The 15755-nt window shown below is 38.7% G+C and overlaps 4 protein-coding genes across 14 annotated transcripts in view; 3 read left to right on the plus strand and 1 right to left on the minus strand.

Annotated features, from left to right (window-relative positions):
• Positions 1-15755, minus strand: part of LOC124405533 (protein big brother-like) — a 53211-nt gene that overhangs the window by 21944 nt on the left and 15512 nt on the right. The window contains exon 1 of one of the 3 annotated variants that reach the window (XM_046880504.1): positions 477-1258. The exons of 1 other annotated variant lie outside the window; for it this stretch is intronic. In XM_046880504.1, coding sequence (XP_046736460.1) covers positions 477-674 — 198 coding nt within the window. In that variant the 5' untranslated portion in view covers positions 675-1258. Of the gene's footprint in view, positions 1-476; positions 1259-15755 lie in introns of those variants that run through there. One more of the 3 variants, XM_046880506.1, reaches the window with a different exon arrangement.
• The window catches only part of LOC124405531 (schwannomin-interacting protein 1 homolog), a 31328-nt gene continuing 21010 nt past the window's right edge, over positions 5438-15755 (plus strand). For 2 of the 7 annotated variants that reach the window (XM_046880494.1, XM_046880500.1), the window contains exon 1: positions 13493-13849. The gene's annotated coding sequence lies outside the window, so the exon portion shown is untranslated. Of the gene's footprint in view, positions 5449-13489; positions 13850-15755 lie in introns of those variants that run through there. The other 5 variants (XM_046880501.1, XM_046880499.1, XM_046880495.1 and 2 more) reach the window with 4 other exon arrangements.
• LOC124405534 lies at positions 7362-8885 on the plus strand. Of its 2 annotated transcripts, XM_046880509.1 has the most exons (3): positions 7362-7831; positions 8063-8352; positions 8433-8885. In XM_046880509.1, exons 1-3 carry the CDS (start codon positions 7537-7539, stop codon positions 8493-8495), a joined length of 648 nt encoding a protein of 215 aa, XP_046736465.1. In that variant the 5' UTR covers positions 7362-7536; the 3' UTR covers positions 8496-8885. The 2 variants fall into 2 exon arrangements, with proteins under 2 accessions (XP_046736465.1, XP_046736464.1); XM_046880508.1 differs by having other exon boundaries at positions 7369-7831; positions 8063-8885.
• LOC124405532 (activating signal cointegrator 1 complex subunit 1) lies at positions 10533-12417 on the plus strand. 2 transcript variants are annotated; one of them, XM_046880503.1, is made up of 6 exons: positions 10533-10862; positions 10928-11037; positions 11109-11424; positions 11637-11800; positions 12036-12163; positions 12234-12417. In XM_046880503.1, the coding sequence occupies exons 1-6, from the start codon at positions 10639-10641 to the stop codon at positions 12285-12287; spliced, it is 996 nt and encodes a 331-aa protein (XP_046736459.1). In that variant the 5' UTR covers positions 10533-10638; the 3' UTR covers positions 12288-12417. The 2 variants fall into 2 exon arrangements, with proteins under 2 accessions (XP_046736459.1, XP_046736458.1); XM_046880502.1 differs by having other exon boundaries at positions 10534-10862; positions 12251-12417.

The following is a 15755-nucleotide window of genomic DNA, read 5'->3' on the forward strand; positions in this document are numbered from 1 at the left end:
TTCTTCCAATATTCCCAGAAACGTAAAACTAGCCGTAATAGTATGACTGACATTGAGAAAGACTGATTCATCGATCGATCACACGGAAAATCCGCCTCCGTTTTAGCGCCGTCCGCAAGTCCCAGTAAAAAATTGCGTAGGTATATAATATTAATTAAAATATGCAGGTTCGATCACGGGTATATAAACCTAGCAGCGTGAATTCTACTTCCGGAATAAAGAAATTCCTCAGTAATCGGTCACCTTTCTGAGAGATTTTCGTAGACACCTGAGCTGTTACCTGTCTACCTGTTAGCTGATCGTTAGCGGACAAAGATCGCCGTAAAACACGGCGTGTGGTCCTTACAACGCTATAGATTATAGATCTACACACGGCAACTCTCGATATTACCGACACGAAAAACCTTCCTTTGTTTTTTCCTCAAAAAGAAAGCAAAAGAAGAGGAAGAAAACAAAACTCCAATATAACGACTCACCTCGCTCTCTCTGCTCAGCCTCCTGAATAGCTCGTCGGTCTCAAACTTGGCTTTCTGGTCCGGAACGACGCGGGGCATTTTGAAGACGAACCTGGGCCTTGGTTGCTCGTAGAGGCCCATTCCGTCGAAGGGTAAGACCCCGACCCCCAGCCCGCCGACGGCTCCAGCCTCGCTGCCCCCCAGCGACATTTGCATCATCTTAATCAGGGGTGGTGGTGGTCCAGTTCTCGATCGATCAGCACGTTCCGATCGCACGGTGCACCAATCGCGGTGAACCACACTGGCCTAGCTCAAGTGTTTTTTCTCTATCTTCACGGATACTTTTCTCCTCCTCTGCGTCCCGGGCAATTAACAAGTATGATTAGTTTCTTTTTAATTCGTTTCGTTATCACCAATATACGCTGGCAATAATTAATTATCGTTCGTGGGATTAATTTCTTTTTTTTTCTTTTTTTTTTTTTCTTAATTCTTTGGAAATTCGGCGAACGTCGAGTTTGTCACTTTCGAGAGATGATTTAGAACGTTTTCTGACTGCGCGGCGGCGTCGACGGCACGTCAACTCTACCCTCTTCGGCGTCCCAGTGGAGACTGACTGACGTTCCAGATTCTCGACATCGGATCATGCTCGTTTCGCCCCGCCTTTGAGCCGCCCCTAAATACCCCCACTCAGGAACGAGCGGTGTTCATTTGTCGGTAGACGAACCTGCCTGGATGAAACTCGTCGCTCGATTCGTCAGCCTCTTCTGACGATAAGTGCTGTGCAGCACGAGCTGCAGAGAGGAGTTATTCCTCTCGCATTCAATGATTATACGCAAACAATATGTATGCAGTTGTATAAAGTACATACTGCGAACGGTGTTTGCGATTAAAATATGCACGCTAATCGTCAACCCGGGGCTAATTGTAAAGTAGAAACTTTCGGTGAGACGATGATGTGTAATAAACATTTTTGCAAATATTTTTCGAGTTTGTTATTCACCTAAAAATATTTCACCAGTAGGTACTGAATTGAATGAGAAAAAATATTGAGATATTCATGTTTTTTTATTTTAATTACGATAAGTTATCTTTTGCAAAACTGTAATATATATATATATATACATATATATAGATCTGGAAAATTTCGGTACTTTCTGACTACCTGAACTAATTCACATTCAGAGATCGATCTTAGCTTTGTTTATTATTACAAAGCGTAGAAAATAACTTGAACTTTGCGCAGCGTTTCGTTTTCGCACGAATGTAATATTTTCAAAATGAAGGAGGAAAATCTGGGTGTGTCGACTGACTGACGTGGTGGACCACTCTCTACGGCACATAGGGATATGTATATGTCTACGTATCACGTGTACGTTGGAGCCAGGGTAGATACGTGTTATAGGAGGGGCGAAATCGCGAGGGTTGAAACGCTGATCCGGGGGGTTCGTAATCGCAACTCTGAAGTCTGCACTCTGCCTGCACTCTCGTATACTTAGGTAGGTGTGTACGTATAAGCCTGGTATGCCGAATCCCGAGGGCACGAATCCCTAACTACGTTCCTCGTTCCTGGAGCAGGAAACGGGACACTTGATCCGTTTCGGAGGATCATGCTTTAATACTCGATGCGATTACGATCAACGGATCTCCCTTCCTGCTCCAGTGCAATGAGTAGGATATGAATGTAGATATATGAAAAATAACGTACAATGCATGGTTATATTATACCATCACGTAGTCGCCATTTTTATAAATTTCAGGTTCAAAAATTACGACCAGGCGATGCAAGTTGAACTATTTTTTTCAGTAAGCCTTCCCAATTTCCGAATAAGTCTGCAAAACTGCGTTAATTTGTTATTTGCAAAATAAATGTTACGTTATTACTATCGAGTTTTGGTTGAGCCAAATAATGATCGATAGAAATATGTTAACAGTGAACAAATCATATTTGAGTCAAACTAAAATTTGGTAATAATAACGCAACATTTATTTCGCTATATCGAAATATCCGTTTGTTAACGGTAAACAAAAATTTCTCTATATAGCCGAATATAAAAAACTAAAATGTACAGAATGTTAAGGCATGCTTGCATTATTATATGATAAGGTAATAAATCGTAGATAAATAAATGTACGTATCGCACCTTGGTTTACGAATCCAGCAGATATAAAACTGCGTCTGGAGCAGATCCATTTCGGCGTTCAGCCAGTTGACGTTTGATGCAGTTTGTTTGAACGTGGTCAAATTTATAGGTAACCATATGCGACTGAGAGAAGAGAGACGGCTGACCTTAAGCTGCCGTACACACATTTATGTTTCTCTAAAGTCTAAAAATAGATTATCCGGTGCGTGTAAATACACGTACAAACACAGATTCGATCGCAGGCAGATGAGCTGCAGGGAGAGAAACTGCAGAAATCTGCATGCTCGAGCATAAGCCACTGCAACGTCATCGTCATCGTAGGAATCACCTTGCTAATTCACACGGCGTACACGTACGGGATTTACCAATGAATCGTACATTCGCGATGGTAAACGCCTTTCAACTGTACGATGTGCATTTGTAATTACCGTATTTTAACGGCTCTCGCGAAGCCGAAACAGCTGCAACCACGAAATTTAAATAATTACATGGAAACACGTAAGACTATGCAGTTTCCATGCAGGCACGCTATCCATATCTACCTGCATTTGATACTTACCTTTGTGCTTACGTCTGGAGTATACATATATAGGTGTAATATGTGGATGGAAAGTACCGCTTGATATACCTTCGGCAAATTTTACAAGGAATATAAATAACCTTATACGCATTTTATTATACCTATTGACGTTTTATTCGTTAAGAAGTAAAGACGAACTTAGAAGGACATCAATTTCTTCGGTTATACATATATACGTAATTCTATAAAATTTAGTAATCAAATGTTACTTATCGTTAATGAATTAGTTGCGTCGAATTTTGACCTCCGTGTTAATTCCAATGGTTTCGTCAGAACCATTTTTCCAACTCGTAGAAAATTTCGTGGTAATTCTACGATGACCAGCCGCTGAATATGTTGCTCGTCCCGCAATGATCCTGGAAATCGGTTATACATATATACCTACACGTCAGAGAATTTCACTAAGTAATTAATAAACACCCGGAAAAGTCAACGGGAAAAATCCAAAACCGTAGCTCGTAACAATGAAAATTTTCATAAAATGTATTTTTATTCCCGGACGATTAGATACTTAGTATATTTTGGTTATTACGTAAATAGCTACGGATTATTAGTATCAGTACCTTTGGATTTCTAAAATAGCAACAATACTTGATATCCAATACCTAATATAACATGCCTGTACCTAATTTTAGTCGATCTATTCACGGGTTTCTAACTTATAGAATTATCTCTAGTATTTCATGTTCTGTAAAGACGAAGAAACGTGTAGAAAAAATAAGGATAAACGGATTCCTTTCCTACAGAAAACCTGGAAAGCTAACAGGAAAATTAATTTTTTATCGTTTGCTTCGATATACGCCCCGCAGACTGACCGGATGCAAGTATAATATACTCAAGTGTAATATACGTAGTGATTATGCGTACGTCTGTCTACACATGCCGCGCACCGATCGGATCGGTCAACCTTGTCAAATCATAATGACGTGCATCAAAAGAGTCGTGAGTCACTGAAAGTCTGTAAATACAGACTTCTTATACCTTCAGGAAATCACCGAAAGTCTTCCCCGGCTTGCCTCGCGTCCCGCAAACGGAAAGCCCCGATTCCCACGTATGATTCTACACAGCTACTGCTACTGCAGCTATGTATATATATATATATATATATATATACCTACATACATACATACACACACGCATGAATTAAAATTCGAGTATGGAAATCGACGCGTCTCGGAATTGAATGCATCATAATGTAGAAGATATTGATGTTACGTAAGACGCGTGTTGTACGGACGCACAGAATTGCCGATGTGTGTAAAAAAAGATGTTTGTAGGCCAACACCTAGTTTCGTATTATATACACATTCGAAAGTTATACCGTATATACGTACGTGCGTATAATTCGTGACTGTGGCTGTGACTCTTGGGTTTTTACGATGGTATTTCTCAACCGGTTTATACAGACACAAACCTCTGGGCTTGACCCGGAGAAAATTTAACGATCCCACATTTACAATGTTGTATCCTATATAATAGAGCTTCTGTAACCGAATGTAATTCGGATATGAATTTATTGTAATACGACGCGTTTAGACAACGAATAGACGTAGCGTGGACTAGTCTTGCTTTTCAATGCCACACATGCCATGCAATTAAATTGCGTATTATAAATGATTTCACCCGCTGCTACATCGGTGGATGTTGTTTTGAGTATGTCTGTACTTTTGCAGTATTTCATCTTCATGTTTGACAATTATTTTTCATTTCACCTTTCCACAAATGCCTTATAAGTGTTTACATTGCAGCTTTGTGTTCACATCTTTCTCGTTTATCTTTTCACCCCCTGCCTCAACTGCGATATTTCTGGGGTCAAGAACCGATCATCTGCAATATTCCGATATTTCAATCCATCTAATTTCCAACCAGCCGAATCTGTTTAGCATAAAACAAAACAGAGAATGAACGACCCATAAAATAATAAAAAATAAAACTACCGAAAATAAGTTGCAAGTGATGCAGTAAGATGTTGCAAACGCGGTAACTCTGTTTTAACGCTACCCTAGGCGAGGATTATGGTGCTGGAAACTTGGCCGAGGAACGCCTCCGTATTTTCATTGGATGAAAGCAGCAGCCAATGAGAATTTTCCAGTGAATAAAGCAAGGGGGAAATACGAGGTGCACGTGTGTGGAAGCGTGCACCCCTGGGTGCGAGGAGGAAGGTCCGTTTCCTTTTTATATTGTCACGATTCACTCCGGGGTGCGGTAACTCGCTCCCCGAAATCCCCGGATCCCGATTTCACCCCGCGCTGCAATGTATTGTAATATAATAGTTTCAGGAGCGTTGCCAAGTATCCATAGAATTATTGTTCGGATGTCGGACTGTCATCCCCTTGAATATAGACATAGCGCGGAAGTTTTTGACGCCGGCAAAAGCTGCAGGGACCGCTGCTGCGAATTCCCGATCGGGATCCTCGATACACCAGCGGCGCCCCTCTCGCGTCGCGAACAGTCTAAGAATGGCCCTCGAGCCTCTCAAAGAGACTATCTGTTGGCCCGACAATTCCATGGGGGGACATTAGGCGCGTACATATGTATAGACAGAATGGACACGAATGGTACTCAGCGATGATTTACTGCGATTTTTCCAACCTTCGTATAACTGCTGAGTGCTGCGTGACTTTTGCACGTCGCTATATAGCCGCTAGCACCGTTCTGTTATTCTTAGTTTTCTTCTTCCTCCTTTCTTGCTGTATTCAGTTTAGTTAGGATGACAAGTGTCGACGTATTGTGTGATTATTACTTTTTTTTTTTTTAATAATAATATTTATATTTATAATTTGTAAGCTTTGAGCTGATTCATTTCTGAAGGCACGACGTGCAGGAGGGATTCAACCAGGGATTATGAATAAAGAAATTAAACGTATGTGTCAGAAGTTATTTTGACTTTGGTTAGACTTTTCAGGCGAATTCTTATAGTTGTAATCAAATTGCGAGACTTTGATGTATTTCTTTCAATAACCCGCACCGATACTTTGAGGAGCTTCGTCGTTTACGGGCCGAAGATCGAGCGAATTGTATGGAGACGGGTCCGGTTCGTCGGGACGTTCATTTAGCACTCCACCTCTCAGTTAATGGTTATTTTCGAGTTTTTTATATGCCAAACGCATTCAGCCTATTATTCAGATTCCGAGTCGTTTCGGTGACTCCGAACGTCGTCTTTGTTAGCAAACTTTTACTCACAATCAGGTAGAAGTATGTATGAATTTGGAAAAGCGGACTTTGGAATACCTACTCAACTTTTTACTCATACACATAAGTTCACTCTTGGTTCTTGTAACCATTCTACAAACACTATTAGCTAACGATAAGTCTTGACTCTACATCGTGCAAAATAATGCAAATTTCGTCATGTTCGGCGTTCAATCTTACATTTGATTAATATTGCATGTTAATTTTTTTCCACGAACATCCAGCTCCCATATAGACTTATATTGAGAAAAATAGGTAAAAAATCAATGCGTGAAAGAACTTCAGTCTCAATGCGGACTCAGTTTGGATGATTGATGACTGTTGTTGATAACTAAAGTCGTGGAGAAAATCAAAAGTACACGAAAAGATTAAAAGATTTTAATTTTTTCGAGCAAAACCTAAGAATCTGTATTTCAGTATTTTTATTTGCAATCACAGGCAAGATTAATTTTTTTACAAAGAGCCATTTCGACTCTTCGAATGCGTCCCGATTTTTCAATCATATTTACGAATCATTTTTCACGATTTTATACCGACTATTCCGACCCGCTTGCTGCAAGAGTGATTCGTGTAGACGACATTGGGATAAATTGATGAGTAACGCCATCTTATAATATATAAGTAAGTGATAACCTGCGATATTACCGGTATTAAAGTGTGAAAACTATGCAGCCTGTACAAATTTCAAAATTTGAACAAGGATATAAAATAAATAATCTAATTAGTGCATAATAATAAAAGTTTGAAAGGGGACTGAAACTGTTTGAATTATCACATGTTTTGCGAGTCTCACCGTACCGATTGCCGATAAGCAGAAAAAGTAGATACTTCTATTATCTGTCAAATGCACGATTTTTCATTTCATCAAAAGTAATCGAGGCTCGATTTTTGTACATTCCCTTTTAAAGTAGAGTTTTGCTGTGATGCTAAATGAATTTTACAGCTTTGTCTCCGTGTGATCCAAAAATTTACGTTAAGTATAACATCGGTCGGTCAAGTAGAACGAATAATATGATCTACGGCAGAGTTTTGAACTAATGCAAGTGAGTAAAATGAGAGCGTGTGTAAACTAGAAAAGTAGATTCGATGTAGACAATGACAGTGAGTTCTGCTCGCGTTTCACGATATAAAACTAGAAATAAATAATGTAAACCGTTGCTGGAAAAAAATGAACAAAGTCAGGAATGAATCTGGAATGCGATTCCCTTTACGCATTACGAAAAGTAACATAACTTGTTCGGTTCGTGGGTGCAGAAGCAGAGCTTCCACACATGGGACAGTTAGATTACACCTGTTCCCCAAGCCCGGCGAAACATTTGTAGATTTTCCTAACGAATCTGGTGTTTTGGAGAAAACTGACCGTCGTCGAGCATGGGAAAAAATGTTGAAAATGGAACGGGAAGCCTCATCGTGGATGCGAGTCTGCTCTTTGCACTTCGTCAAAGATGACTACTGCTTGCAAAGTGAGAAGTGGAATTAGTCTTACAGCTCTGTTCAATAGGGTGTTTAAAGCAGGTTCAAGAGTTCCATTTGTGTATAAAAATAACAGGCGTATTGTTATACCTAAAAGGAATTTTTTAACCTGTTTTGAAGTAAAAAGAATTTTTTTTTTTATTTATAAACACCCTAGGGTTCAAATCTGTAGTTAACGCTATCATCCTTTTCACGTTTACTTATCTTTTATTTGCTTTCAGACATAGATTCGCAGAGAAGGCATTTAAAGAAAACTGCAGTGCCGTCGTGCAACTTGCAGGGATCTTTGCCTACAAGCAGCAGAAGAGGCAGAAAGAGAAAGGTGAAATACAAAGTGGATGAAGAGTGGTTGCCAAAGGAAGTGCGTTGCATGCAAACAGAGGAACAGCCAAAGTTAGTTCGTGTAAAAGAGGAGCCAGTTGACGAAGTTGAAAGAGAACAGATAGACATGGAAGAATCATTCGCAGTTAAGACGGAACTGCTAGAGCCAAAAGTAGAATTGGATGAACCTGTAAATGATACTCCTGCATTTACCTTTGTCAGGACAGAAGTAGTGACTAATGACCGTCGAGTTTCCCAATTTTTTGACAGCATTACGAACGATGCTCATTTGACTACTTTGACAGGGATTTCGTAACTATCCACTCTGAATAATTTCAGGAATATTAGACATTGCTGATCCCGAACATGTACTTCTTGGACAATTACACTTGAAGTTACAGGTTCTGATGACGTACATGAAATTGAAAGCACAACTTGTGTTACGAGTTTCTCGCAGTATTATCTGAACGTGGTACACCGTGCGATTGTAAACAGATGATATATTGAGTAGCTGTTTGAAGTATGCCGATGAATAAAAACAAAGTCTCCAGACACGTGCTTTAAGGTTGCACTGAAACTGAAATTGAGAGGCCGAAAAGTCTGTGCTGACGATTCGCTACCTATTCTCACTGTAAACGATCTCATACCATAAAATTTATCACAAGCTGTTCCGTAGGTGGTTTGATATCATTTGTGAGTAGAGACTCTGGTGGCCCAGCTTTCGGTGAATTCAATGAGAATGATGCTGTAATAGTAGACAAAAACGTCCTTACCGACGATGCCTGTAATGGTTTTCGTATTAGATAATAAGACCCTTCTTTAAAGAATGAGAAAGGATTAGCTCAGGCAGAAGGTTGGCCAAGTATAAACATTGTACGATTCATGCAGACGTTGAAAACCTTCAAAATCTTGGAATTTAAGTTGCCTATGTGCCTTGCGGAAACAAGCGCACAAATCTTTGTCAATATCTGTGCTACGGGAATTTTGGATAACCTTATTTGGGATAGAATGACAAATTTAATTCCTATGATCCCTGATTTAAACTATTCTAACAGACATATTTGTACTTTTTCAGAATTGATGAAAATAATTTCATGAAAGTTTGTTGTGGCGATAAATTGTTCCGAATATCTAATAGCATTGTATATATTTTCAATTACCATCCAGTCTTTGTTCTACTTAATTTGGATTTCAAGATACTTCCTGCAGGAAATTTTTATGCTACGGTACCTTTGCACAGTATCAGTGAATATTACATGTACAATGAAAAATTCTTCTCAGCTATATACAAATGAAAGAAACGACCATCAGTTATGAAGATAAATTATAAGTAACCATGTGCAAAAAGAATTTAAAAATGGATTCTCTCTAAAATTAGTGCAGGTCAAATTGTACTCTAAAAAATAAATAACTGTACTTGAATAAAATCATTATTTTCATAATAGCATCTAATGTAACTTTTTCATGTTTTTCGTGACGCATACTTTATGAATCCTTTAGAAAACTATTCCTGTCATATAAATACTGTCTGTTCGCCACCGTGACACAATTCCCTTATAATACGTCGGGTAACTCCTACGGAAACCTTAAAATCATCTGCAATTCGAAACTAAGTTTTAAAACATTCATGGGTTGCCAGTGGAACAGGTTTATCCTTCGGCAATTGCTCGAGCATTTTGTCTCACAATGTTTCCGGTCCTAGACGAGAGACCGACTCCAGGTCGTCCATGTCATTTTGAAGAGCATTGGAGACTTCACGATCATTTCTCTGGGGATGACCGGAGACATCATCATTAAAGGTGAAATATCTCACCTGTTGCAGTACAATAACACCGCAAGAATATGCTCACATTTTTCATTCGATGCAGATGCAGATGCAGCTGCATTTCATGCAAGCATCTTTCTCCTCTGGATCCATTTGGCTTTTAATTTATCATTAAACCCGGTTCACGAGATGCTGGGTGCAAAACATAACCTCTCTGGAATTCAACATGTTTTCTCCATCGAGAAAATTCTGACTTGCCGTGAAAGTCCCGGCGAAGTAATAAATCTTACCGATAGTTAGTCGCATTTTGCAAATCCCAGCGAGCATCATTTCGCAGTATAATTTCAGGTAAGTACAGATCAACGGCAACAATCGCACAGATTCTTTCACATTGTTGTGTCCAGCTTGTTGTCAACTGTCATTGGATTGAGCATAGAGGTTATGGTGGTTTTATGAAATATCTAGTAAATAATACGTCTCTACATTTGATTCTAATCAATCGGTAAGCGATGGTGAAATTTTTTTCTCGTCTGTGGCTCCTTGTCACGTTTTTTTCAATTCTCCATGTTCAGTTCTAACACAATTATTTTTATGAGTGCAGAGACAACTTTAGGCATATCAGTGGTACCGGAACGGTACAATAACAAGGGGTGTTGCACTAGAGGAACAAAGAAGAAAAGAAGAAGGTATTCTCCGATAGCGATTTCAATAATGGACAATAACAGCACATTGCGTCCTGAATTAGTTTGGATTGACGGAAGGTGTTATAGATTTTGTGATAGCGGTGCATGGTCCAAAGATCGTGGCACGGCTGCTTATCAGGAAGAATCAATGTATCTGGAAGATGATTACGATAGTGATGAGGATTCTGCCAGCGAGGAGTTTGATGTGCAACCCTACAATGGCAAATTTAAGCACACCTTTTATCTCGCTAAGTAAGTGCTATAATTGGTTTCTAATGAAAAGCCTGCTGACCAAAAATGGTCATTTTTGTTTTCAGGCCATTTTTTCCTTTTCTCATCGGCACCAAAGGATCGACCCGTAAAAGGCTAGAAACTGAGACGTCGACATCAATTCAAATCCCAAAATTAGGCCAGAATGGAGACATTGGTGAAAAAATAAATCACCTAGTTAACACATATGTGATAGAAATTATTTTGTTAATGTTTCGTTACTTCTAGTTCTAGTTGGTCCGACACGTCAGAAAGTTATTATGGCTCGCCATCGAATTGACAATTTGATAAAAACATCGAGAAAGAAGTTGTATTACACTCATTTTATATCAATACCCACAAACTGTGAAAGTGTTCAGAATGGGTTCCAAAAATTCAAGGAGTCAGTATTGGCTATAAATGAGCCGATGAGGGGTGTCGAAGAAAAAATATTTCAAAATCCAAAGAAGATGCACCTCACTATCGGCATGCTAGTTCTGGTCGACAGCACAGAGAGAGAAGAAGCTGTGAGGGCGTTAGAATATTGCAAAGAAAATATAATTGCGTAGGTGAATTTCCAATCAACTAATGTGTTAGAGTAAAGGTATATTAATATATAAGTTGTTGAAATTTTCTATTGCCAAACGTAATTATTTTTCCGAGCAATAGAAATTCAATACAGTAAATCTTGATCGACCGCAAAGTCATTTAATACCTTCTGTCGTCAGACGAAACACTTTATTTAGTTAAGTAAACAGTTTAAATTTTGTATTTTAGCCCTGCTATTCTCAAAAATGGACCTCTATTGTTAACTGTACAAGGAGTCGACTACATGAATGATGATCCTGCTGAGGTGAATGTACTTTATGCCAAAGTACACAGTAAGGATAATGTTCTGCAGGAGTTAGCTGATCAAATTTCGGATCATTTTTTCGAACTTGGTGAGGAAGAATTGAACACAATGTTATGGATAATGTGAAGCAGAACAATTACATCTGCCTTTTGAAGTTGGACTTATATAAGCTAGAAGTCAGTAGTGAAATTATGAAGCCAATCCAAGTAACCAAAAATCAATTAAAGTACTGACAAAAATGATTTATTTTTAAATTAAAGGAAGGTTTCACACATGTCTTTCAAGTTTATCTTGAACTCACCCGATATTTTCCTGTATTTTAGGCTTCCTCAGAAAAGATGCAGATAAAGTGAACCTACACATAACACTGATGAACACAAAATTCAGGATACCTGAAGATGACCGACGGGGAGCACAACGAGTGACATTTGATGCAACAAAAATACTAAAGGTATTTGGAATGTGATCCTATTGAAGTAGAATCGAATCAATTGTATGCAAAATTCACAAATAAGAAATTGGACTTTCATGTTCACAGGCTCATAAGGATACAAAGTTTGGTGAATTTACATTGAGTACCCTGCACATATCGCAGCTCCATTCCGAATCCAGTGACGGATATTATGAAATAACCGGAAAAATTACTTTCTAAGAACACAAATATTGTTGCTCATAAGGCTGAAAATAAAGTCAATTCCACACAAGTTTTGAATTTCAATTCAGTAGGACAACTTAGCAATACAAACGTTGTCGTAAGTAAAGAATGAAACGCATTAGAGAAGTTGCACAATTTTTCTACAGACGTACTTTTGTAAAAAATAATTTCCGTTTAGCATTAGAGGTTTACCATGATGAGTGAAAATAAGTAAAATGTATCTTGTTATTGATAAATGATTATTAAAAAATAAGATCAATTGAAGAGTCCCTACAAAGCAAGGGACTCTAGTCAATGTGACTGCTCGGAGTATACATTTCAGAACGTGTTTACATAGGAGTATGAAAAAAATTAGTATATTGTAAATTACCAAACATTACAATTGTATTGTTATTACACTTGGACCTAATTTGTGATTTTGGGAAAGAGACGCAATCATCAGAGAACGTGACTCCCAATATTGCTCATACTGATTCAAATCTTCTTTCAACATTTCTTAGTATAACAAAGGTGCAAAGCATTTTGATACTGCCGCAATGAAGAGAGGCAGACTCTGGGAAGATGACGTACTTGGTACAGCAGGCAAAGATAGCGATTGGAATATACAGAATGCGGATGCCCCAGATAACGGCTTCGCGTAGCCCCTAAACTCACGCAACCATACTTACACACCGATATGGCGAAATGCCGTTCGAGGTAATAAACGACTTCGCTCAGCCCCTAAACTTACGCAACCATACTTACACACCGATATGGCGAAATGCCAGTCAAGGTAATATTACGATGATTAGTTCGTACGGAGAAAACAAACTTTTTCCTATGTTTGGACGATGCTTAAACGAATATAATTTCTATCTTGAATCCGTTTGTTCTTAAATCGCTTTTGGCCTAAATCACGCCGATAAAAATTTAAAAACAAAAACAAAATTCAAGAAAGTTTCGTTCAACGCAGACAATCCAATTCACCCTGTTTTCGTGGTAAATTTTTAAAGAAACGTAAGAAACTGATCCGATCTCGCGAGCTGGTATCTTCTGAAAGGGTGAATGATCAAGGGTGCTGTAGAATGACACGGAGTGGTACAGAGAGGTCGGTAGATCTAGACTCGGTACAAGGAACCCCGAGAAAAACGGGTGCGGCGCGCAAGCGCATTAAATTCACGAGTCGCCGGGGATTGCGAGAAAATACGTGAAGGGGAGCGAAATTCGGAGGACCGGACACAGTGCATCCTGGAAACGCGTGAATTTAGAACCCGGCGCTGAGAGGAAAGTTTAATAATCAAACGACCGGTCCATGTATTATTAGTAAAAGCGTAAAGGCGTTCCAGATCTAAATCACTAGGCGTACAGAGTCAAGCCGTTCCCGTGTTATTCTTCATCCTTGGTATGCGGCGAGCGTGTTAATTCCGCACGGAATCTGGTGCTTTCTTTTTATTTTTTCTTCAATTCGTCGGAACGAGTCAAAGATAGAACCGGAACATTCGGGTAAGTGAAATAAATTTGAAAGATTCTCTTCCTCTCCATTGTCACTCCTATGTTTTTACATGACAATTTTGTTTTCAACAGATTTCACCCGGGTGAATATTTATTCAACTGATTTTCAATCCGCGTGCAACGTGTGCACAACGTGGTTTTATAGAATATACTAGGAAAAATGTCTTTCAATGGTAGGAAGAAAATTACATCGTGATATTATAACCAGAAGTTGTAGTTCTAGCTTGCAGTTGCAGAAATTTTTTTGAGCATCATCGTATCTCACTATCGAAGATATTTTAACAACACCGACGAGATTTTCGTAGTTTCAAATTCGAAATTGCAATATTTCTGCTATGTAAGAAAAAATGTGGTGCACATAGTTATACCTATACGAATATACTTTTTTTCTTCTCCCTTATTTGTAATACTTCATGAGGCGAAGAGTCGTTTCACCGCCTAATTTCCTTCATTCTTCCAAATTGATCATCTCTCGTTTGCACTCATCTTTCAACCGATCAATTATCCCAAGCCGATACAGCGCCGTATAAAAGTATAAGAGACTCTTCGGCCCAACGCCGTCTTTTTCGGGTTCTTCTCTTCAAGCATTCGTCGCAAAGTTATCCTTAGCTGACTTGAGGAGGTTGTACAGTTGAAAATCAATACTTTTTTGGTAATCTATTACAAGATGGTCACAGCTTAATTGCTCATCAAATAATTACATTTCTAAGCTACGGCATTTGCTCTAGATATGTTAAGAAAAGAGACTAAAATTATAAACTAAGAACGATAAACATAAATCTTTTATTCTAAATGGTTTAAAAACGATAAAAAATTTAGTAAAAACGTTCCATTTCACTCCCGACAGCTTATTTCGTTTGAAAAATTGTTTTTTATAAATTTACGAATTGCAATTTTTTTTCTCCATACAGTCGATTCAGTATTACTATTCGTTGACCAAACTCAATTTCAGTAAAATCTTGAAAAATTGAACATTCAACGATACTATTGTGACAAAAAAAATTGTCACGGTGGGATGGTACAGAAGAATCTTCCGAGTAAAATGACTCATCGCAGAGTGAAATCGACAGAGTCTGCTGAGTTTTTCACCGTTTTAAAGCGAATTGAAGTAAAGATCGATATCAAGCTCTAGTTCATAATTTGAGCATTTTTTCTTGCATTACCTAAGCAAATAAGTAATGATTTTTGACTACACAATCTCGTTAACTGTCGAATGGTATTAAAATATCGTCTGTACATTCGCAGCAAAAAATATAAATACATTTTATATTTTTTAAAACACTTGAGCAATATCGCAGGACGAAATGTTTTGCATCAATTAAAACCTCATCGTATGATCGTATCAGAATATCACAGACGTAAACGTATAAAAAAACTTGGTAAAACAACGTAAAATGTACACGTACTCTTTATACTTTATAGTTTATAGCGATGAGTTGGCAGCCCTCGCGACTTGTGCAGAAAGACTAAAGTGGGTCCTTAGTGTTTTACAGTGTTGGAACTTGAACTCGGAACGGTTTTTTAGAGAAGGTATAACTAACGCAATCCGCCCCCTCGTTTAGCCGCCCCTGTCGCCCCCACGATCAATGACTTCAGCGTCGCGACGCCGTGGCTCTCCGTCCCGAACCCTGGAATAATACTCATCGAAAGCGATAAACCCATAAAATACAGCGTTTAGGAAACACTAATCACTAGGGAATCAGTGAGCATGGAAGAAACAAAAACTTTGTGACTGAACTCGCGTGGTAAAAAAAAGTTATTCCACTGGTTATTCGCTTATATCGATGCGGTGATAATCAGTTTTACTTACACACTAATTAAAACCATGTCCATGTACTATACTCTCGTATTACGTAATTGGCTGAAGCCACATTTGTTTTCAGAGGGCGAGGTGTGT

This window comes from Diprion similis, chromosome 4 (genome assembly GCF_021155765.1).
Source record: "Diprion similis isolate iyDipSimi1 chromosome 4, iyDipSimi1.1, whole genome shotgun sequence".
NCBI lineage: Eukaryota > Metazoa > Arthropoda > Insecta > Hymenoptera > Diprionidae > Diprion > Diprion similis.